Source organism: Diadema antillarum, unplaced genomic scaffold (genome assembly GCF_040938485.1).
Source record: "Diadema antillarum isolate AM-2024a unplaced genomic scaffold, OU_Dant_1.0 seq00000345_RagTag, whole genome shotgun sequence".
In the NCBI taxonomy this organism is placed as follows: Eukaryota; Metazoa; Echinodermata; class Echinoidea; order Diadematoida; family Diadematidae; genus Diadema; species Diadema antillarum.
Window position 1 is genome coordinate 822,206 of NW_027271356.1, and position 23,818 is coordinate 846,023.

A 23,818-nucleotide genomic window follows, 5' to 3' on the forward strand; every position below is an offset into this window, starting at 1 on the left:
TGTTGGTTTATGTATATGAAATGGGGAGAACTATGCCAGTGATGTCATGATCATGTGACCAAAATGGCCGTGTCCAGTAGCCCAAAGGCTCCGATACTGCATAGATGACTGACATTCAAACCCTGATAACTTAAGCATCTCAAATTTCGCCACACCAGTAAGCTGCTGCTGCTGCTCCATTTCACTGCTTCCGTTCAAAGCGATTTGACAAGAGGGTGACTTTTCTAGCAAACATCTTCCGGTTGCTGCTATGTGACAGTGTCTTCATTTTATTCTGAAGATTCAGACATAGATGTCACAACAGAACTCTGATTTGTATATGTTTCTTTCGCATGAACCACTCTACGTAATTTCCAAGCAGTGTCATCTTCTCACAGAGATGGAAACGCATAATAGACAATGTGAATTGTTATACACATCATTCCCAGCACTTGGCAATCATGGAACTGATTTATGCCCCACATACTTCCATATATACAATGTATGTACACGAGAGCAAATTATCTGCCACAGACAGACATCAGTTTCCCGGAAATGGTCAATGCACCCACAAAAAAGTGATGACAAATGCAGCATATGAGATTTCATGCCTGTCGATCTTCCCCCATTCATGTGCAGACACAGCACGGCACGTCTGTATGAACAACTTTGTGTAGCTCCAAAGTACAGTGACCCTATGAGGAAGATGAACAAGCCTTTGATTGCCTAGGTAGTTAATGTCAGTGCATATACAAAAATTTGAATTCTTTTCTTGTAATAATACTGGTCAAAGTTGTTTGCACCTGATAAATCATTACCTTGAAAATCCTCATCCAACATTCGGTATTCTACTGAAATTACCACACTATGATACATGAATATACAACAAGAGCATAGAATTACACAATAGCTTTGATTTTCTTCTTTTTTCTTTTCAAGTTGCATACATTCTCTAACTGAATTCATTTTTCTTTGTATTCTCCTCACGAGAGTAAGATGCCGAAATGATGCCCAATGCAGTATGGAAGTTTGCAAGCCCTGCAGAAGTCACAGTAATGAGTTTTAGACAGAGATAGGGTCAAACAACACACAGCACTTATAATGCCCTTAAATTTCATTATCTTATACAACTTCCCTAGGTTACACTCATCTGTTAGAACCAAAATTACAACAAACACATACAAATATGCCTGCATTCACAGGATTTGTTGCCTATAGAGCAAGATGGGGCAAGGAGCCCAACTGAAAATAAGTGTCGGCAATCCTTTGATCCCCACTAGATAAAAGTATCAAGTAGATCCAATAGTAACACTGAAAAAGCATGGGGCCTGGGTTGAACTGCACCCATTTCGACCAAGGAAAAATGACCATGATGAAAAGGTAAAAGATAAAAGTGGTAAGAACATTAAGTTATGTCAAGTTGTTACATGAAAAAAAAGCACAAACAAAACTAAGTTTTGACCGAAAAAGAAAAAAGTGAACACCACACCTAGTGACACAAATATTGCTCCCTAAACACAACTCTGTAGCCCTAAATCCTGGTGACATATTTTGTATGGACAGCTCCTTCTGATGAAGTCTACACACATCAACTATTGTATAAGCTGTTGTTTATGAGGGTATAATTTTTGTGACTTCCCGAATTACGATTGGACCGCAAATTCCATAACACACGAAAATGCCACCATGCGCTAGGGTAATAGCGCAATTACAATGGCCTCGGTGTCAATTCGCAAAAACAACATCTCGCGTAAATGTCCACGACCTAATGCGCGAAAATATCTGTACACGAAAATAAAAGCTTACACAGTAATTCCTGCCAAACTCAGACATCAACTTTCTTTAGCACGGAGTCATTATGCCACTGGACATACATTCACTTGAATAATGGCGTGTTGCCATTCACAGTGGCCCATGCAGGTCATGTGTAGTGATCTACACTGAAAGAGTTTACTATTCTGTACATATTCAAGTCCCAATGCCTGCATTCTCTTGCACCTTCAGCACTTCCAAATTTCGGAATCGACTCCGTTCTGCCTCCAGCAAGTGCGTACTGCTCACACGAATCTCCCTTCCAATTGGTTGAAACATCCAAAAGCAATTACAGGCTGTATGTGATCACGTTACCAAAGAAACAAGCAATACACTTGACAACACTGATAAACATTGAACATAAAAACATAAAACACAAACTTAATATAGCGACATTCAACGACCACATGACCTTGCACAAGATTTCTTTGGCTGGGGTTGAACACTTCCTATGAGCGGGCTATGTGTGCAGGTGAGACAAGCATTTAGAATATAGCTGGTGCAGAATTCAGTACTTGCAAAGTACTCGACATTCTAGATCTGTCAACTTACTCCAGAACCGTGTTGTGGAGAGCACCATACAATTTGCAGAGGTCACAAGACGACCAGTGCTCATAACTGAGTTATGAATTTGCATAATGCACTGGACGAAACACTGGTAGCAAAACTGTTGCCATTCCTATTTGCTAGGCAGCGGTTCAATCATAAAATACATTTACAACGATTGTCTTTTTTTTTAATAGCCTGTAAAAGGTCTATGAATTCATATTCAACACCTAAATTATCTAAAGTTTGACAAAATGGAAAAAAAAAGAAAAAGAGAACTTCACTCACAAATTTCTCTACTTCAATGATGTGATGTAGTTGAAGCGAGGCGGGAAGAAATAACAAAAGCGTAAAATAGTGGTACTTGCCCCTGAACAGGAGAGCCTTTCTACCAAATGCGATCAATATTGTTGGTGGGTAACACGCAACAGTAAGCCAACATTACTGAGAGATGCATTAACTGATTCCACAGCACACCTCTACACGATATCAACTACTCCTCAGACCCCAATCAAAGGTAAGTTGAGAGAAATAATGCCTGAAAGCAAGAACAGAATGTAAGAGATGACATCATACCTAAACACCTTTAATCAACCCACCACCTGTCCAATATTATAATCCAAGTTCACCATAGCCCATCTGCTTCCAAAATACACCTGGACCAAAAAGTCATCTCAGCATCATCCATCATTTGACCTCTAATGCAAGAGGTCATCCCTGATTGCTTTCAAAGTTGATATCAAACTCAGTCAACTTGGCTGCAACATAAAACACATATTGTATATTATCTTACATTAAACATAGGAAAACAGTAACTGAATAAAAAAATTGGAATGTGATTTCTTTTTTAAAATTTCTTTGCTATCCTCAAAGCCGGCAATTCAAATAACTTGCAAATAATATCACTAACCATGAAGACAATTTCAATCTGGCTGTGTATGACATCATACCAAACTACACTGTACATACATTAGGCTACTTAATATACTTTCATTAAATCACACCACAGAAAGACTAATACATTTTTAAATACTTGGTATATCCCATACCATTACATCATGTTAAAAAAAAGAAAGAAAGAAAAGAAAAGAAAAGTAAACCAGGTAACAGTCTCTCACACTCCTAGCTAAACAATGCCTATTTTCTCTTTCTAATTCACATGGGTCTCATTAAATCATCAAATCATCCAGCAAACACAGAGTTGAATACACTACACATTTTTCAAAGTTGAACTTCAGATCCAGTACATGCACAAACCTCATTGTTGTGTTCTGTGCATAGCCGCTACGATATAAATTTTCATGCAATAACTAAGTGTGGTGTGCTAACATAAATTAAGCATTCATGTCATACAGACACAAATGGATTCCCTTTGCATTCACAAACTGTGCTCCTTCATTTTGCAAGCCCTCTCAATTTCAGTTGTATTTTGTCAGAAGACATGACTAGGTATTGAAATCACATGTCAAATTCATGCTCAGACTATCTGAGGTTTCTGTAAAGAACTAGACACTCAATCTCTTATACACCTTTCTTTCTTTTTCTGAACACCCAGGATGTTTTCCCATCAACCAAAAATAAAAGGTTCATAACTCATATGAAGATATTACACTCACACTATAGTAAATGTTTTTCTTACTATAAGATGGCTCACGAAGCTAGAATTATTATCTCATGTCTATGTTTTGCTCTGGGGTTGTTTTTCATTTCACAAGAGAATTCTACTATTTCTAACATCACCTATCTGGGAGTTGTACAAAATTTTTGCTAGGATGGGGGAGGGGGCACATTAAACCTCATGGAAGACTACTCTGAACCAAGTAATGCTTGTATGATGGAAATCATAAGGAACAAAATATTGCAATTCAATGCTAGCACACATTTACGAACAACACTGAAAGTAGGCTTCAAAGAAAACTTGAGGTGCAGAATAACAAGAGACATTTATCCCTTCCATTACATTCTATGATTCTCTGCTTGAAGCAATGACAAAATTTTCAAGTTACTTAGTAGTGGGCTGCAGCATTAACCAATGGGCATATAAAATCATATTCCACTACAACATTAACCCTCTAGGATCCACTATTACATATTGGCAGAGCTGAGGTCACACAGTTTGTTTGTTTGTTTGTTTGTTTTTCACATATTCATTTCTATACAGAGAAAATCATTACAAGAGCACCACCGTTTATGTGGGTCTGCAATGTTTAGACTACATAATGCTTGATTTATCGAGACCACAGCCATCACTGAACTGTTTGTGTTGATGCTGATGAGGGAGCTTTTTCATTAACATGTGAAATATATCGAGCCAAACGGTGAACCTAAAGTTGAGACAGATTCAGGCAAGATCTAGTTGGGAGGGATACAGAGACATTCAAGATGCATGATTGTATTCTAGAATGTGGTATACTGGGCACAAGATATTGTTCCCAAATGGCTTAGTGAAACAGTTCTTTACTTCTGAGGACTGTCTGATCCTAAAATTGTCCCTAAGATCAGTTGAATGGAAAGTAGGGTTGATTTCAGCTCTCAGTGAAACAGTCCCCTGGTGCTACAAACCCACTGGACCACTTAACCAGAGCTATTAAAACTGATTGTTGGGCAAGTAAAATATCTGTACATGGGCCCTGGCCTCTTTATAGTATGGGGCCCTTATTTGCCCATGTACTCCATTGGGTTATAAAAGAAATATTGTTTGTAACACCCTGTGACCTGAGATATCTGCATCTTGTTTTCATTTTTTCCAACATGGCATGTTTCGTTCAGCAAGAATATGGGAGCAAAAAGATTAAATGCTCTGCAATACTGCTCAGCACAGAAACTGGCAACAGCTATGGTGAGTGTAGAGCTCTGCAAAAGACATGTGGCGATTGTTTCCTCCACAAATTATTCTACGTACCAGCAGACTACAGGGTCTGCAGCTTCAACACAGGTAGACTACAATCTGTTGTCATTACCTGTTACACTTCACACTTGAAAGCGTGATGTGTTTGCACATGTTCACATAGCACCTATTTTCACGCCACTTTTATGCCTTGTAATAAACACTTGCCTTCCATACTCATACTCCTCTCCATCTACATCTGTTCAAGAAATCCTGAATAAACACACCTAAAGTCCTGCTTGAAAATAAATGATAATAGGACAAAGCATACTGTAAATCTACACAGAAATAAACTATCATCTAAGAGAAAGAGTGAACTTCCAACACAATCTTTGGGCTAGTGACAAAGACATTTTGGATTGCCTGATACCTTCAGTTTTTTAAGTTGGTCAAGTGCCTGTATTCCCATAAATCATTGTACATTAAAGTCTTAGAATAACAATACAAATATAATCCTAGTAGAATTTCTTTGCTGCTGCTTCTTGTTTACTCCTGCAAAGAGAAAAGGGGAGGAAACAAAAACACAAGAACAGTGGGTTACTTATGATAATTTTTCACATACACAGACATAGATTATCAATCGAGGACATACTGCTTACACAATGATAATAACAATAACGTCTAATTTATCCAGGGAAGCCTCTTCAATGTTGCCACTGCTCTACCAGAGGGCCCTGCCATCATTATTACCTTAGTGTTGCCAGGTACCCATTTATACACCTGAGTCGACAGGGACATGGGAACATAACAAGATTAAAGTGATTTTTTTTTCTCTTTTTTTTTCTGGTGACTATACATATCAGTTTAATGTCCCTGAGAAGTCATTTTCAAATCTATTCATTTCACTTATTCATTAATGTCTGTATCATTATCACTACAATGAATATTATTTATCAACGTGTATATACATCCTCCACTCTAACTCTGATTACAAGTCCACAGAATATCTAGTCGATGAAAAAAAACAAAAAAAAAACAAGAGAATAAGAGTCATATGACCTATATATTAAAGCAACTCACCTATATGCCATGTACAAGAATATTACTAGAAATTGGCACAGCACAAAGACGAAGAATAACATTGGCGTGAGGCATGAAGGCATTTCTGGAATTGGGGGACACCCCTGTTGCTTCACCTGATGGAGTGAGAGAAGAAGACACAAGGTTAGAAGAGAGGACATGGATGGGAAAAAAAAGTAAAGCAGAGAAAGAGATGAGGGCAGGAGAAGAAGAGGAGAGAGTGACTGAGGAAGGAGAGAGAGAAAGAGACAGGGAGGGTAGGACAGGAAGAGGAGAGAAAAATCACCCCTTTAATTTGGCATCACCATAGAGCAGTATGACCGTTTTCCCTTGCATGTCTATCAATGCAATATTTGTCATAGAGTTTGTTTGAACTCCTTTAACCCTAACTAGGCCGGGAGGGGAGGGCCTCCGAGGCCTCCCCCCTCCCTCGATGTTCCGCGCGATGTATCGCCTCGGAGGCCGCGGGATGTATCGCCTCAGAGGCCGCGCGATGTATCGCCTCGGAGCCCCCCCCCCCCAGCCTTGTTAGGGTTAAAGGAGTTCAAACAAGTTCAACAAAAGCAATCGCCGCGATGTTTCATGACTCTTCTTTCGAGTCTCCTGCATCTTTTGACACCAAATTTACGATGCCTGGGCGCGCGGTTCCAAAGTTACGCGTAAATATGTACATGCATGTCACACCAAAAATTGCTCAAAAACGTGAATTCGTGTACAATTTCAATGCAAACTGTGCTAACAGGCAAATTTCATAAAAGCATGATTATTTTGGGGTTTTAGTGATTAAAATCAATTAATAACATATTTTCATGTTTGGAACAATGTCGCGGACAAATTTCATCGAAAAAACAATGAAAAACAAAGAGTCGAAAAAACAGAGAAACACATAAGAAATTCAAAAAAACAATAAAATACTGAAGAAATTTTTCTGATCGCACAATTTTTTTCTCTTACATTTGCTAAGGATACTAAAAGAATATTTACACAAAAAATGTGCCTGTTTTGAGCTTTATTTTAGTAATTCATACCAAATAGTCTAATTTCATGCATCATTATGCATGAATTAGCATAATTTAGCATAAATGATAATTTTTTTGAAAAATCAACTTCACTGTATTTTAGATTACGTTACAGACAATGTGTGCGCCAATTTTCGTCGTGATCGCACGGTCGACGGCTGAGATCTGGAGGGGGGCCTGGGAGGCCGCCCCCCCCCCCCCCCCCCCGGCTCTATCATCTACCTAAATAGCCCAGCCTAGTTAGGGTTAAATTGAGTAAAACATTTCTCACACATTTCTTTTTAATGCCAATGAAATATCTGAACTCATTATGGAGAAAATGGCAAAAAAAAAAAATTCTTTTCTACAGAAATCTAAACAGAGACAAAGGTAGACTGAGACAGAAATACTATTAACCGGTTCCATACTGAATACCAGGGGTACTGAAATTCCCACACACTTAACCCTAACTAGGCTACCTAAATAGCCCGGCCTAGTTAGGGTTAATACACAGACCAACAGGTTCCCGTATAGAACGGGTTAAGTGTCAGTTTGTCTGACAGACCTCATGAAGGTCACCTCCGGTCACCTTCACCACTCAACCACTCACCTCCGGTCGGCGAACAAGCTGGAGGACTTGGTCCTGTATGGAGTTGATTTTGTCCTGCATCTCATGGTTGACCAGGGGGTTGCCCTGATTCATCTGGTTGCCACCTTGGGTTGGCTGCCTGTTGTATATAAGGCCCGCCTTGGTCTGGACATCCCCAACTACACTCCTGAGGAACAGTGATACCAATAGAGAGACAAAATCAACTCTACTCCTCAAACTTCAGTGTTCACCAGGATAGAGCCCTGCTCCTACTTTCCACATGTGAATGGGAAGAGAATTTGGGTTACTGCTAGGTATTTTCCTTTCCCTGGGGTAAGGAAAATAATCAGTTTACAGAAAAAAAAAAAGAATGCCTAAGGCAGCTCAACTGGAGAAAGCAGTGATATCTTTGGAAATGCAAATAAGACATACCAGTTTTTACAATTATGTCATCATGTCTTCCTTTACTCCACATTTCTTAGATTTGATCTTAAGAGCCTGCCATATCTTCTATATCATGTTCTTCATATTTACACATCAACTTTTTCACTTCAATGTGCAATCTTTTAATCACTTGGGGCTATTCAGTGCCAGTTATAGTACACAGAATCAGCCTACTTTAAATGAGTCAAATCTTTCAGGACTGGAGAAAAGACAAGACTCATATCTGAAACTACCAAAAACAGAAACAACTAGATATATCGCTACGGCGACTGATATGCCTCCGCCATAATGCATGGTTCTCCTAATAGGTCTATAGTACAATGTCTTGACAATGTGTGATGACAGTTTCAAACAATTGGCAAAATATTAAAATGACAGGTTTGACACAAATGTGCTGAATGTTCACTTTCCTAGAACTAGGTTCAATTGGATGAATGATTAAAATGTCAGAGTGCAGGTATTTGGGGAACTGATGATTTTTACTTGACTTTTGACCCTTTTATAAGTTTATGCATTGAGTAATTTTTCAAGGTATTGAGAAAAAGTATAATTTCAGTATCAAATGGGAAAATAGCATTATCTAAACCTGGCCTTTGACCTTTGACCTCACAGTTCCAAAGAGAATCACTGTTAGGTTGAACATGCATAAATATGTAAGTTTCATGATGATACCTTGAGTTACTTTTGAGATATGGAGGAAAAAGTGCAATTCAGCACTTTCACTTGACCTTTGACCTTTTGACCTTTTGGCAAGAAACTTCCCACAGAATATATATTGGGTAATACATGTATACATAAAGTAAAAAAAAAAAAACCTTCATTCATTGCATAAATATAAGGAAAGTAGTGATATTTTGAGGAGTTGACCTTGACCTTTGACCCCCTGACCTTTGACCCATGACCCCCAACTTCCCTAGATAATCACTGCCCATCGGTACAAGCATATATACTAAGTTCCACGAAGATACCTTGAACCATTTGCGAGATGTGGAGAAAAACATGAAATTTCAATTTTTTTTTCCCACAAAATAACCTGTGACCTTTGACCTTTGACCCTGTGACCCTAAAATACACACAAAGTATTATCCCCCAAGGATATACCCTCATACCAAGTTTGATGTAAAACCACCACACGGTTCTTGAGATATCGACAAAAACAAAACGGGACGGACGGACGTACGGACGGACGTACGGACGGACGGACGACCCGAAAACATAATGCCTCCGGCCACTTCGTTGCGGAGGCATAAAAAATAATCAAAACTTACAAAGAGCATCAACTTGTCCAAGTCCTGCACACGCATGGGACTGACTACTACAAGACGTCTACTTTCTACATAAATGTCTCATCTTACTTCTGATATCAGCGGGTTATCTCTGTCGAATGCATTGGAGATACACATCTCTCTCACAAATATTCCTCAGTGCAATGGTTCAAGCTCTTTCCTTTTTTTAGCTATTGTACAAAAGATGCCGAAATCATTTAGACTGATAGTACGGATGTCTTTCATACCTGATATCTCTGACACTCTGCTGGAGCTCTCTCTGTGTGTTGAGTATGGAGTCTACCTCGTGTCTCTGCATCACGGGAGCTGTGCTTCCGGTGACCTGCTGGGGTGCACTGCCACCGCCGTGAGGCTGCCCAGACGAGATGAGAGACAGCGTTCTCTCCTGCCTTCCCACTATTTCGTCTAACTTATTGCCCAGCATTCTACAGGGGGTCAAATCAATGGACCGCACTTCATGTCATATTTGTGACCTCAGAATGATAGCATTGCCATTATGAATGTCTTAAGCAAACGCATCTGTTACCACAAAAAAAGTTACGGATATGAACTTAATGCATACTTCTTTTCATTTGTAATATCTAGTATAGCCTGCATCTTCTCTTAGAATCATTTCAAACTTTATACATTTATTTTGTTTCTGTTGCTTGGATGCCTTCCATGTCAAAGTTGGCTTGTTTTGTTTGTGCACATCATACAGTTAGTCTTAGCTCTCTTGAGTTTGCTATTCACATATTAGGCACAAGAAACAAAGTGGCCACCACCATCCGTGTCATTTATTGTTACAGAATATGATTAATAAATCCGTAAGAACAATTGCATTTGTTCAAAATCTTGTACAGTAACCTACTTGAAGAGTAGTATACTTATATAACCCACACATGATTAATGCTTGGGCCAAGGCAATGCTAAGATTTTTTGCTTCTTTCTTCCTTTTTTCCTTCTTCAGCATACCTTTCTCGTTATTTGACTGGCCCTTTTACATACAATAGCTTAGATTTATCAGTCATCTACAAAATACATGTTTGCATCTGCAGAGATTAATCAAATTAGTCAAGCTTTTGAAACAGAACCATTCCAAAAGTTGATATTTACAATCTACTGTAGATCACAATACATTTCCCCCCCCCAACTTTTCATTAAGTGAAGGAGATGGTGGGTGCAGATACTCACTTGACTTGAGTCGTGAGAGAATTCTGTGCGTTGAGTATGAGCTTCAATTCTCTTGTAAAATCATCTTCAAACTGCAAAGGGGAAAACAGGCAAGACAAGATTAGATACCATTCTAAAAATACCCCCAATGACATGACATATTTTTTCTCACACATGAAACCTTTCAAAACATGGGAGGTATCCTGGACATCTCAGAAGCAATAAATTCTTGACATAACAAAGTTGTTAAAGAGCAATACAGTTCATTTTCTCTTTAAAAATTTTGCAATAAAGCCTAAAATATTACATTTCACTATTTTTCTCAATAAACAATAACAGTAGATGTTTTATTCTGGGAACAAGGTTATTATAACTATTGTTCACATTTGGCATATTTTTCAATACTTAAAGGCAATCGGTCGTCGCAGGCGATTCGCAGCTCAGTAGAAAAGCACGACAAGCTGCTCCTCCCGTTATTGTACCCCCGTACGTACCGAATGCCGAACACGACGCTACGCAGCGCACCAGCGAAAACCAGATGGGGCACGAGAGCCGTGCGAGCCGTCCACTGTAATTTCAACATGGACGCCCGAATACCTACCGAATGGGGCCGAATGGGTGCACGCACAAAACCGCACAACAGCCATGTTCATGAAAATCTCTCCTACGGGTCCCCGTCGCGACACAACAGTAGAGCTGTGTGGTGTACGTACGTACGTATCTGGCTGCAGTCTCTGTTTATTTGCACTATGGTGCCAATTTCAGCAATCTAAGCAATAATATTTCAAAATGTCTGAAAATATTATATAACAATATTTTAAATCATTCATATATTACGTTGTTTAATATTTGGTATTTATAAATATGCTTTGATGAAGAAATATTAAAACTCTAAACTTCATGTATAGCAAGTTGCAATGCTCATGGCCATATGGCGGGTTGTTTTGATCTCATTGGCAATTGTCTGCTGCGTCAGCTGTGTTACAGTATGTTGGGCCGGATCGGAACATAACAAAGTTGGTATAAAGTCGTCGGTACCGGTATGTCAATATCAATAATGTGTGTGGTATGCGTGTACTGTTTCGGATTAGCCTTGGCTTTGGTTTAGTAATGAAACCTCACAATGGAGATCAAAACAGCCGTCCAACTCGAGTAAAACGTATCTACTTGTTTGACGCTATCGACGAGTGGAGAACGCAGAGAGACGTGTTCTTAGCATGCTTAGGACAGGGAGGTTTCCTCTCACCTCCCTGCTTAGGACAAGTAAGAGACCAGTGGCAGAGGGGGAAGCTTCAGCGTCAGCGTGCCGATGAAAAATTTGCTTTCCACTTGCTGGAGTTGCATGAACAGTTTTGCAGGAATTTAGAATGTGCAAATTCGTGTTACGGCATGCACGGTGGAATTGTAATGCCACGGCTTACGCCAATCAAGCAACCCCAGCTGACCAAGTCAACAACTTCAAGGAATCCAGATCCAGATGATGTGTAAGTAACGTTAGAAGTCTATTACATGAATCAATGATTGAAGTGGAATGACTTTTTCTAATCTATCTTTAACTGCTAGGGCCTTTGCGTTTCATCGACAAGTAGGCCTATTTTTCTATGTATAATTCCGCGAAAAACTTCTCTAAGTTCTCATTTATGTCAAATTATGATAACGCCGTAATCGAAATGACATTTGCTGGGTCAGTTTATCGCTTCTTAAAAACTGACCCAGCAGTAGGCAGCAAATGTCATTAGTCAGAGAATCGCAAGTAGTGGTAAGTTTTTTTGTCATCACAGTATTGAGAATTTAAAGTATTTCATGTGCAAATGTAGAATCTAGATAGATACAGAGAGGTCACTTTCCTGAGCAGCTAGCGTCAACAATCCAGGTTAAATTTGCATAGCCAGATTTCATGGCTGCGATTCAAATACTGTTTGTCCCCATTGATTTAACTGTATAGCAAAGTCTCCTCTTTCATCATATTTAGGGGCCCTACATTTTAAGTTTGGTTAAGGAATTTTGATAAAGATTGTAATTTTCATAAGCTTGGCAAAAGTTTCAGGCATCTATGTTGCATTTATAGTCAAACTTCCAATGCATTTGGTCCAATAATTTGAAACCAAATTCAAGTGATCCAGTGAAGTGTACATCTTTTCATGTGAATTTCTACAAGTATGTTGAAATGTAAATTCTGAAGAAAAAAAAATTGATCCTTTACAGTTGAAATTCGTTAAAGTTTGGTTACACCGACAGTGTCAGGTCAGTGGTAGTAACTACAGAGTTACAGTAGTGTACGTACAATACCCTTGTACGTGAAAGTTACAGTTTTATTTACCTTCACATCTTCATATAGGAGTGTCTAATAGGGATGTTGATTGGTGTGGAAGTTGTTGATGAACAACAGTTCATAAGAATCCATTGTTTTAATTCTAATACAGATATTGGTCATAGGTCAAGGGGCAATATGAACCTATCAGTTTCTAACATGCTAATATGTACAGGTATGGGCTTCATCAAGTACGATTAATTGGTATCCGTGGCACATCCCTTATTTGTTGATCAAAGGTACGCCTCTGATTGGTATTTTAATCAGTGTTTGGTAGAAAGCTAACCCATTACAATGGCTTTGCGATGTTACACTGAGTTGACTATGGACAAAGGTCTACTGTCCGCGATTTTCATTAATTTGTAGTTCATTTTTCACACATAACCTCAAATACTGATACCTGTGATAGGTTTATTTATAATGGTTATCCTTCACACTGTATTGTTGAGACAATAGTGTTCTGTTTGTTTGTGTAAGAGGGAGATAGACAATAATTTCTTTATGCTCCTGTCTGAAGAAGGCATTACATCTTATTTGTCATGTACTTATCTATGAGTTTTAATGTTCACTTTGTGTGTGTGTGTGTCTTTTTTTTAAAGATTATTCACACCAGGCTAAGCTGACAGAACTATAACTGTGAGTTTACCTAGTCAAATGAAAGGGTTTCGGCATTGCTTCTTACATATAGTATATTCCAGGCAGGTGATACAACGCTCACCTTCTTCATATTAGTTAGTAAAACAATGAAGAGTGCAAAAATACTGCATAAATGTGCAGTGCAACTGTGGCCGTTGGCCGTTGGCCCTGCACGGGCACAGTCGCTTCCCCGTCCTGAATTTATGTACACACGCCAGGGCAAGTACATGATACAGGCAGGGTCTCCGACCCAATCGTCCGCGTTCAGAATAGACAACTCGGCGGTAATATCCGCTACCCATGACGATGTGTCATCGTCCATGATGGCCACCCTATCTATTATAATGTGGTCTGCACTCACTAATCTGATCTGATCTGATGATTACAGTATAGTTGACGAGTGACGACGATCGACGATGCGATGAAGAGAATGCGTAGTCGTACGAAGTATACGCAGCTAGCTACTAGCTCATAGATCATGCGAACATCACTCATATTACACAAAACGTACTGTCCCGCGCTCAGCAAGCGATCGCGAGCAATCGAGATACTATAGCGCGATACATTGCTTTAGGGATGTCTTGCGCACACACACATTTCGCTTCGTAGCAACTTCGGAAGCGAGTTTACGTGCTGCCGCCCGCGGCTGAAATATGTCCATGTATCCTCGCGACTGGGTGTCTTTAACATTGATTATACTGATTGACACTTTTAAAATTGGTTGTTTCTATCCCAAACTCACATTTTTAGAACTATTCTGTAGCACTAAAGCTGGGTTTTTGTTTCATTTGCAAATGGTAAATAATGCCTTTAAGCAACGGAATGGAAAGCCAACTCACAAATGAATCTGTATCTTCATATTCGTCCCTCACTTTGTCTGGGTGTTGCTGTCGGAAACTGTGTTGGGGGGAAAAATATAGAACAATGAGTACACATGCAGTAGTGTCAACACAGACTGCAACATGGCAATTCTAATCAAATTTCTGATTTATAAGACTATCATATGATGATCTTCTACCAAATCAAATACAGAAAAAGAAATGCAATTGTCACATTTCCTCACGTCGAATTCATACATATGCATAATATTTTAGATTGCTTTGTTGATACATACTATCATTCTTTTCAAACGCATAAAAAAACATTTCCTCAGAGACTCAAATCTCACTTACATTATCCATTCAAGTAAATAGGAAGAATTAGGAAGTAGGAAGTAGCCTGATTGATTTTCATCTATTACTGTAAAACATAATATATTCGCGGCATGAAAATTTCACAAATTGGAGCCGACAGCCTTTCTCTCAGCATGAAATTTTCGCGACTTGCCACTGGTATCCAATGCATATTGTGTAGGCAAGAACTTTCGCGCGCATTTTAATTTCGCAAATATTGCCGCTCGCGAAATTCGCGAAATTAAAATGCATGTGAACATTCCTCGTTTTACAGTATACAAAGATGCAGTATACACAGCTGACAATTTGTTCATCATAAACAGCTGCCAAAAAAATAAATAAACAAATAAATAAACAAAAATGACTGCAGAGTACTTACTCTTCTCTCTGCTTTTGGAGTTTTCCTTGGAACTCATCAAACTCATCTTTGAATTTCTTGGCCTCTTCGTCTGTGATGAATCCGTCTTGATCAGTCTGAAATGGAGGACAGTGTGTACACAAATTATGTACAGTCTGAAATAAGCTAAGCAACCATGGCAACAGAGTGATACTGCATGTAACTGTGCAATGGAATAAAATCCAAATCACTCACGAACTAGTCAAATTTTAACATTAATGTTTAATTCTATTGTCTCAAATCATAAGATTGCTTAGATAATGAAACTCCAACTGATACTTGGCTCATATAAGAAATGAAGATAATGACTGACATATCATTGTCAATGCCAATTCTTTCTGTAAGCATTACTGGTTTCCATTCTTACCCGAGATTCTGGAGTCTGTAGACTGTGGGTTAGGAATTTCATGACATCATGGTCATCTGGAGATCAAGAAAACAGCATAAATGATGAAATGACTTTCAATTTATCATATGCTTTGGCAGTATTTCTTTTTTTGAAACCACACTGTTTCTAAAAGTTGAACTTTAGTAATAATCACTATGCATTTGAGAAAGGTCATGGTAAGAAAGCAACACACATACACACACACAAACACACATGACTGGCACATACTCAAAGAAAGGTTTAGAGCAACATCTGTAAGACTGAGTTCGCAAGCTATTCTATGTGGCCATGCATTTATTTGTGCACACCACCTGCAAGATTAACTGATGGAATAATAACACAGTCTCTAAGTTTTACAGAAGGATAGCTCATCTGCTGTTCTTGGCAATGCATTAATACTGTAAATTCCTGCATGTATGCTGTACACAGCAGGTTTTTAGCAAATAGTAATTATGTAGCAAAGACATTCTATCATATGGCCTGGATTTATTTTATATCTTGAGATATATTTTACGAAAAATTGATACCAGGAATATCTCAAAATGGGAACTTAAGAACATCACAGATGAGAACTTTTCACAGAGGAAGTTTGACTAAGTGTAACAGGGCTGTAGAAGTGCTATGATTGAAAGCTCATATATATACTGCATGCACCACATGTTCTATTAGACAATTTCCCAGGTGGTAGATTTTGCAAATGAGAATCACATTGACAGAATGAAAAAACAATTATCACTCTTTTTCATGAGAAAGTTTGCAATTTCTATCTTTTAGATTATATGCTATGTATTTGTGTTATGTTAGGTCATGTTTTCACAAGTTGTTATTTTGAACGAAAAATGATCACAGAAAATGGGATTCTATCAGCATGGCAATTATTCATCAATATCATATAATATTTCTGGTCAGTTTCCTTCTGTTTGCATTTATTAAAAGTTGTAAATTTGAGAATATCAGTTGACTTGCGAAATTTAGGAAAACCATCACCACAAAAATGTGTGCAGTATAGGCAAGGATTGGACAAAGTGTTGACATGCAAAGGTGCAGTTCATGGCTATAAAAGGCTACTATCTATTTCTCTTGTGCGTACTGTGTTTGGAGTTTCTGGCTACGATTTAAGAGAAACATTTCAAGTTCTTTAACTTTAAAATTCACTGCCATCAAGTATATTATGCATTGTGGTACACTTAATCAAGGAAATGCTAAAAACAGCAACCATCATTTGCAAGGGTGATTCACCTTAATCTTAAAATTCAGTATCTTTTCAAGTGCATCTTTTCTTGAATTTACATGTATGCTACAGGAACCTTCTACACATATTCTTGTGAGCCACAATGCCTTTGACTAAACATATATTATATATTTCTGTGTAGTATTGCATTTCACTCAGCAAAAAGGTCATCTAAAAGGTTGCCTAAAAGTTCATCTCACCTGCAAGTCCTCCCGTTGCAGCCGAGATGCCAAAGTATCCCCTGTTTGGTAGGTACACATTCTCTGATCTCATACACAGCTCATAATCATGGTCACTGCCAGTCATTCCATTGTGAAAGTATACCTGCAATTTTAATGGGAGTAAGCATATCAGTACAAACACAAACGGGGAATGTAGACAAATCTATCCTGCATGAGAATTTATTTACCAAAGAAAGTAATTTATTTGCTCTGAACTGTCCAATCCATCTAGTCTTTGCTCTCTCCATCTCTCTATAACTGAAGATTACATCACATAAGGTACACTAATACCAGGCCTCCTTCCTCTAAAAATTTACAACAGATATCCAAACATACATGTACATACATGTACACCCCTTACAGACAAATGGCTTTTAAGTATATGTTTCGTGTACACTCAAGACACATGTGCACACTCTCCTGCCATAAAAGTTCCAATAACAGCTATATCACTAGCCATAGAAGAATTACTTAAGAATTGCTTATTCCTATTCAACAAGGCAACTAAACCAATGATCCAAGGAGAAATCGAGACATGTAAGATGACCCTACTCACGGTGAGTATGTTCTTGTAGTATTCCACCTTGGCGCGGACTGGGAAAGGTTTGTTTCGGAAGTCCCTCATGCACCCTCCCATCTGCTGCATCAGGCCGTCGTTGTGGTGCTCATACTGCTTCGTGCCGTCATTGGTGATGACCAGGATGTATGGGTTGTTGCGCTGGTTGTCGTTGTCGAACGAGTCAAAGAAGAGACCCATGCCGATCCACTTGTCTGAGCTGCCGTACACCGGGCCCTCGACCCCTTGCTCCTGGGTGAACCATATGGCCTGGGGTAGAAGACAAGTATAGAATAGTGAGGATAGGGAACAGCTGTACACAGACTAAGAGTGTCACCACCATTGGCAGCCTTTTCATACATGATATTGATAGCACTTTGAGATGGTTGATTCTAGATATATAATCTTTGACTCAAGATCCTTAAAAACATGCAGTCAGCTTTGGCCATGAATTCAAAAGACTCCCTGCATACCAAGTCTCCTAACAATAAGAATACACTTCCAACAGCGAGGGAGGAAACACAAGCATTACTCATCACAGAGTGTTAATGAGAATCAATAAGTTTCCCTCGATGTCTATCACACCTCCTCATAGGCATTGTGCCACACAACAGACACAAAATGAAGCATTCCACATCCTGAAAGCTCCATATCCTCTATACAACATTAAGCATAAACACGCCATCTATCATATCCACTACGTTAAAGGGAACGTACAGTTTTGGTTGAGACCTAATTTCAGGTTTCTATCATTCTTTGGTGAGATCATGAGAAACCTCTTATATACGAAAGAGCAAGTAATTCTATGAGGAATTCAACGTTTAGTTGATGAAAACTGGTTTTGAAAGGGCTGAGATATCAAAAAAAGAGCGATTCTAATAAAGTGTGGGACCCACACTTTATTACGATTGCTTTGTTTTACTTTGTTTTTGGATGTTTCAGTTATTCCAAACCCGATTTTCATCAAATAAACTTTGAATTCCTCTTAAAATGGTATGCTCTGTGCTATATCATAAGTGTTTTCTTGGTATCTCGCAAAAAGTTAAAAGTCCAATTCTCATCTCCACCAAAACTGTACCATCCCTTTAACCATTTGTAAATTGCAATAAGAAAAATGGATATTGAACGGTGAAGTCTGCTCACGTAGACATTTCTTAATCCACATTACTCACAAGGCCATCTGCTCCGACGCGACCTCTGCCGGTGACCTTGAAAATGACCTCTATTTCCCACCAGTCAAAATCTGTCTGCCGCTTAGACCAGATGAATCCTTTGGAAGAATGAAGAACATATCTCTTGGGTTGACAATATCAAGCGGTGCAAACAACGCATGTACACATGTGCCACAATACAAGCAAAAATCTGCAACTACAAATCTATTCCTCTTCTGTGTTAGGGTAGAAAGAGTAGAGAGAGAAATGAGGGACAGTATGAAACCTTTTTTTTTCTGGAAATTGGAATACAAAAGTGATTTAATAAATTGCAAGGTACACTGCATCAACCGGAGGTCAGCAGATCTCTATGATGGTCTGTTCAAACAAAGGAAGGTTTAGGTGTCCTTGTATGTTGATGACACAGGGTACCGGCATGTTGAATTTCACGCCGTTGATTGATTAACCACTCCTTAATCGAGAACAGGTGAGTAGCTAGTACACTTACAGGAGTTGAATCAATAATTCTCCCTTTACACATAACAGAAGTCTGAAATTTCCATGGGAATGAGTACATACACTTCATATTTGCACTTCCATCATAATTTAACTACGGTACTGTGGATCCACTCGACACACTTCACATATTATATGACAGAACTTGAGACTTTGTGCAAGCAGCACACAACAAAAGGCGCCACAGTGACAAATAATGCCTAACGTGACTGTGAATGGAATAGAAAAGCTAAGTATGCTTGCACAATCAATTAATACATTTAATTAAGGGGCACAGTTTGTTTGTTTCTCCTGTTACAGATCTTTGTCTTAGGCCTAATGATATAAATCTACCTGCCTGCCATTGGTAAATTGCAATTTTGATGGATTTCTTATGTCAAGTTCTACAAAAACAACGAAAAATGAGATTTATAAACCTGAAAGTAGTTATTAGCAAAGACATCCCAACATCTCTGAGCCCTAAAATGGGAGAAAGTGTACTCTTCCTTTCACATTGTTCCTGAGTAAGTATAAGAAGTAAGCTACCTTTCAATAAAATGCATAAAAACACAGAGATGATATGTAAATTTGTTTGCACAAGTAATTTTGCGTTTGTTTCATCACACCTCACTTAAGTTTAGTTAACTATTAATTCACTTCTACACCTGCACAGTAGAATCTGTGCGGAGACAAAACTCATGATTTGAATGGTCAGTGACAAGGTGTTTTTTCCTAAGGAGAAAGATTTCACTTCAACAAACCTTCAAAATTGAAGGCTTAAAGGTACTGTTTACCATTGGGAGCAGTGATTTAAAAAATGTTCAAGTTATCACATTTGATGCAGTGTATATGTGTTGGTTAGTTGTATCACAAAACATCCAACCAAATAAAATTTTGCAACAAAGCCTAAAATATAGGGAGATTTCACTCTTTTTCTCAATAAACCATAACTGTAGACTGTTTATTTTAGAAACCATTTCATGATAATGTTCACATTTTGTATACTTAACAATATTTAACATTAATTATACTGATTAAATTGTTTACACTGGTTGTTTCTATCCCCAACTCACATTTTAGAACTATTTTTTTTAGCACTTAAGCTGGGTTTTTGTTTCATCTGCAAATGGTAAATAATGCCTTTATCTCCCCCCCCCCCAAAAAAAAAAAATGGTTAGTTCACACAAGGTACACATGCAATAATACCGCTGTACACAGATGATACAGAATACTTCCAGGGTGGCCCTTGCCTCCCTGACTGCTTAAACAAGTCTTGAAATATAAGCAGGTGCATTTGTTGCGACCCCTATCAAATCATGAAGATTTAAAATAATTTTCCTCCCAAACAAAATCAGTCCCCCAGGGAAGAAAAGTGGACTATCAATTATTTACTTAGTATATAATGAGGTGGTTTTTTGTATTTTTCACACTGGATACTGCATGACACTAAAAGTTAACAAATAATCAGCTACCAATCTCGATTGATAAGAATAGTCAAACTGAGAGAGATGCCATATGGGCCACCATGATCCCTTTCTCATCACTCATGGTGCAGAGTCCATCTCCCATACCACATGTTGCAGTGTCACAAATTCCTTTGATGGCCTTCCAGCAATGAGCTTTTTTCATATCTTGCAGTTCCCTCCATGTTCCCTCTTGATTTTTTTTTTAATGCTACATGAATGTTGTACACTGTTCATGTTTGACTTTTAGCTTGCCACAGTCATACATACATTATTTTCTGTAAGGCATAATCTCTGAATGTATACTAATCTACACAGCAGATTTTTTTTTTTTAACTTACTGTAAACAGTAAGGTCAAAGAGACTCATATCCAACAGATATGTGAATTCCAATTGCAAGTACAACAAAAGCTACTGTTAACTGAATGTCTTGACATATTACTTGAAAGAGAAATAGATTGCTTAAACATAAAAATACATTAATAGCAGGGTGGTCCACGAGGGGTTTTAGCATGTCGCTGCAACATGCTAAAATTCTTGTGCAACATCCTAAAAAGCCAGCAACATGCTATGCAACATCCTCAAGAATTTGCAACAAGCTCAAAGTAAAAGTAGACGGATTCTATTCAAAAATGTGCAAAACATGTGCATAACATAAGAAACATCAAACTACCAGGTACTTTAGATATTTGTGTGCAAAACATGAGAGAGAACATTGAATGTAAGCAGCACAAAGAGAGATAAGCAGCAAAATATTGCGTACTATGTACTCATCGTGTGCGCTCCGCGCATATTCAATTTCTGCAATATTCTCAGATTCTGAGCTTGCAACATGCTAAAATTTCAAGTTGTGGACCACCCTGATTAATAGTACAAAATGTATAAAAAAGCATACTAAAAAAACTGTAATTGATTCAAATCAAATCGATTTGTATACCTTTTCTGCTTCTCATTGACGGTGTAACCCTCACTTTATCATCACTGGCCAAAGCACCTAAAAGAGAAAATCATGGAAATGGTAAGTACAATGTACAACAATACATTGATTACTGTCTGTAGGACTATACACTTACAAATGTATCTCTCTACATGTAACTATAACACAGCTAGTATTCTATCTTCTTCTTCTGTTAATGAAAAATGACAAAACTGATCTCTACAATTTGAAAAGTGCTAAATGATTACTATGACACACACCATGTCAGCATCTTTCATACACATGATATGAAAGTGAAACTTCAGTCAACCCTCTTTTTTTCAAAACTCCATTTATTCACTTTTTCTTTCTTTCTTTCTTTCTTTTTTTCTTTTGCTGATAAGAGTTATACTCTGGCTTAATGGGACTCACACTCCTTTCTCCTAGTCCTACTTAATAAACAACCTGATATTATTTTGTAGTTCTGGGTCTATACTTCTTGGCATCATCAAACTTTTATAGGTAGCAGTTCTTCTTGTATATACTGTAAATGTGGAAATTTTTAACAAGTAATTTTCAAGCTTTTTCAACAAGTAATTTGTCAAGCCAGGTCTTTTGCATGTTTTTAATTTTGTGGTATAAAAACATGAAATCAGTGTAACAAACAACAAGCAACAAATCTGGCACGCTTTCTGATTTGTGAAATGTGCAAAAATGTCCACTTTTAAGTTTTACAGTAAATTGGGATGAGTCCAGTACTTCACCAGTGCAATGCCATGGTTTAACACATGACAGCAGCACCTTGTGCAAAATATAAATGTTTACAGTTTCTAACATATGGAATGGTGAAGGTTGTTGTAACTTGTATGATTGGATTGTTGCCTGGTAGCTCGACACTCGAATTTCCAAATACTTCAGTTTAATGTTGCAAGCTCTTTCTTAAATTCTATCTTTCTATTAAATACAGACCATATGTGTGAAATTCTCTGACTCTATCCAGACTTTATAGTATACCTACGTACCTGCAGGGATGACAATAGAACGAAGCTGTCTGAGAGATAAAGACTAAAGTAGTAAAGGAAACAGAAACATCATATTCTTGCATATCTGTTTACTTCTAGATTCTGTTTCGGTTTAATGCCATTTAGGTAATTTTATAAATTATAGACTCTATTGCACATGTTAGTTCCCTGCGTTAGCTGCCTTTCTTTGGATCCCCAACATTTTTCGAATTTCATTGCTACATAGAATATCTGTAGTGTTAACAGTCTAAAGTTATATAGACTAGTTCTAGTCTAGTATAGTAGTAATAGTATCCGGAGGAGAAAAAAAAAATCCATTAAATAGGGCTCTATAGAGCTCTATCACTTCTGACAAAGTCAAGCCTATACCGGCTATGTATTTTATTTTGCAGTTGGCACATCGACAATCAAAAGCTGGATTTCTCTCCTTATCTTGGACATAATCATGATACGAATTACGATGGAGGCTCGCAGCGAAACATCGTTCACCCCGCTGGCTGGCCGAAGCGGCCGAGCTCTAGTCTAGCCAGCTGCCACGCGCACGCACGCTAGGCCGATTCCGGCTGCGCTGGTGTCACCCGAACACTCGATACAAGTAACAAATCTCAGCAGTCAGATGAATCGGAGACAAATACAATTACAATCGATACTTACTGCCTCCATACTGCCAGAACGGGACTGTTTCATCTTTCTGAATCAGATGAGGTCCTTTGAAACTATACTTATATTCGAATTTTCTGAACGGGGACTGTCCATAACCGCTTGATATTGCCAGCGCTAGCAAGAAAATGCTGAAGGAGATCACTTCGTACCTCGCCATATTGTAGGAAGTTTGCTTGATGAGGGGTTACGGCGGAGAAAACACATGCATTTCGCAGGTCTCCTTTATGCTAATTATTGACCTCATTTACATACGTAAACAGCTGCTGATGGTTTTGTCGTCTGACTGTACATTTTCAGAGAAAAATATTAGTCAAATTCAAGCCTCAAATATTACTTCCCTGTAGAATAGGGCGTTGGCTACTTTATCTGACGTTTCAATAAGCAGATATTTCGATATTTCTAGAGGACTACCGTGGGAGGAAGGAACTCAGTTTGCCAACTTGGCTTTCTTTCATTGGCTGCTACTGAGTCTGTTATGAATAA

At 38.3% G+C, this 23,818-nt stretch overlaps 1 protein-coding gene across 1 annotated transcript; it reads right to left on the reverse strand.

Moving 5' to 3' along the window:
* Positions 1 to 23,497, reverse strand: LOC139730974 (protein ERGIC-53-like). The gene is made up of 13 exons (XM_071641853.1): positions 23,327 to 23,497; positions 21,672 to 21,728; positions 18,798 to 18,895; positions 17,626 to 17,895; positions 17,049 to 17,172; positions 15,597 to 15,652; positions 15,212 to 15,306; positions 14,500 to 14,557; positions 10,735 to 10,805; positions 9,789 to 9,986; positions 7,853 to 8,018; positions 6,245 to 6,360; positions 1 to 5,716 (listed from the first exon to the last, which is right to left on the reverse strand). Exons 1-13 carry the CDS (start codon positions 23,490 to 23,492, stop codon positions 5,680 to 5,682), a joined length of 1,512 nt encoding a protein of 503 aa, XP_071497954.1. The 5' UTR covers positions 23,493 to 23,497; the 3' UTR covers positions 1 to 5,679.
* Positions 23,498 to 23,818: the final 321 nt, after the last annotated feature.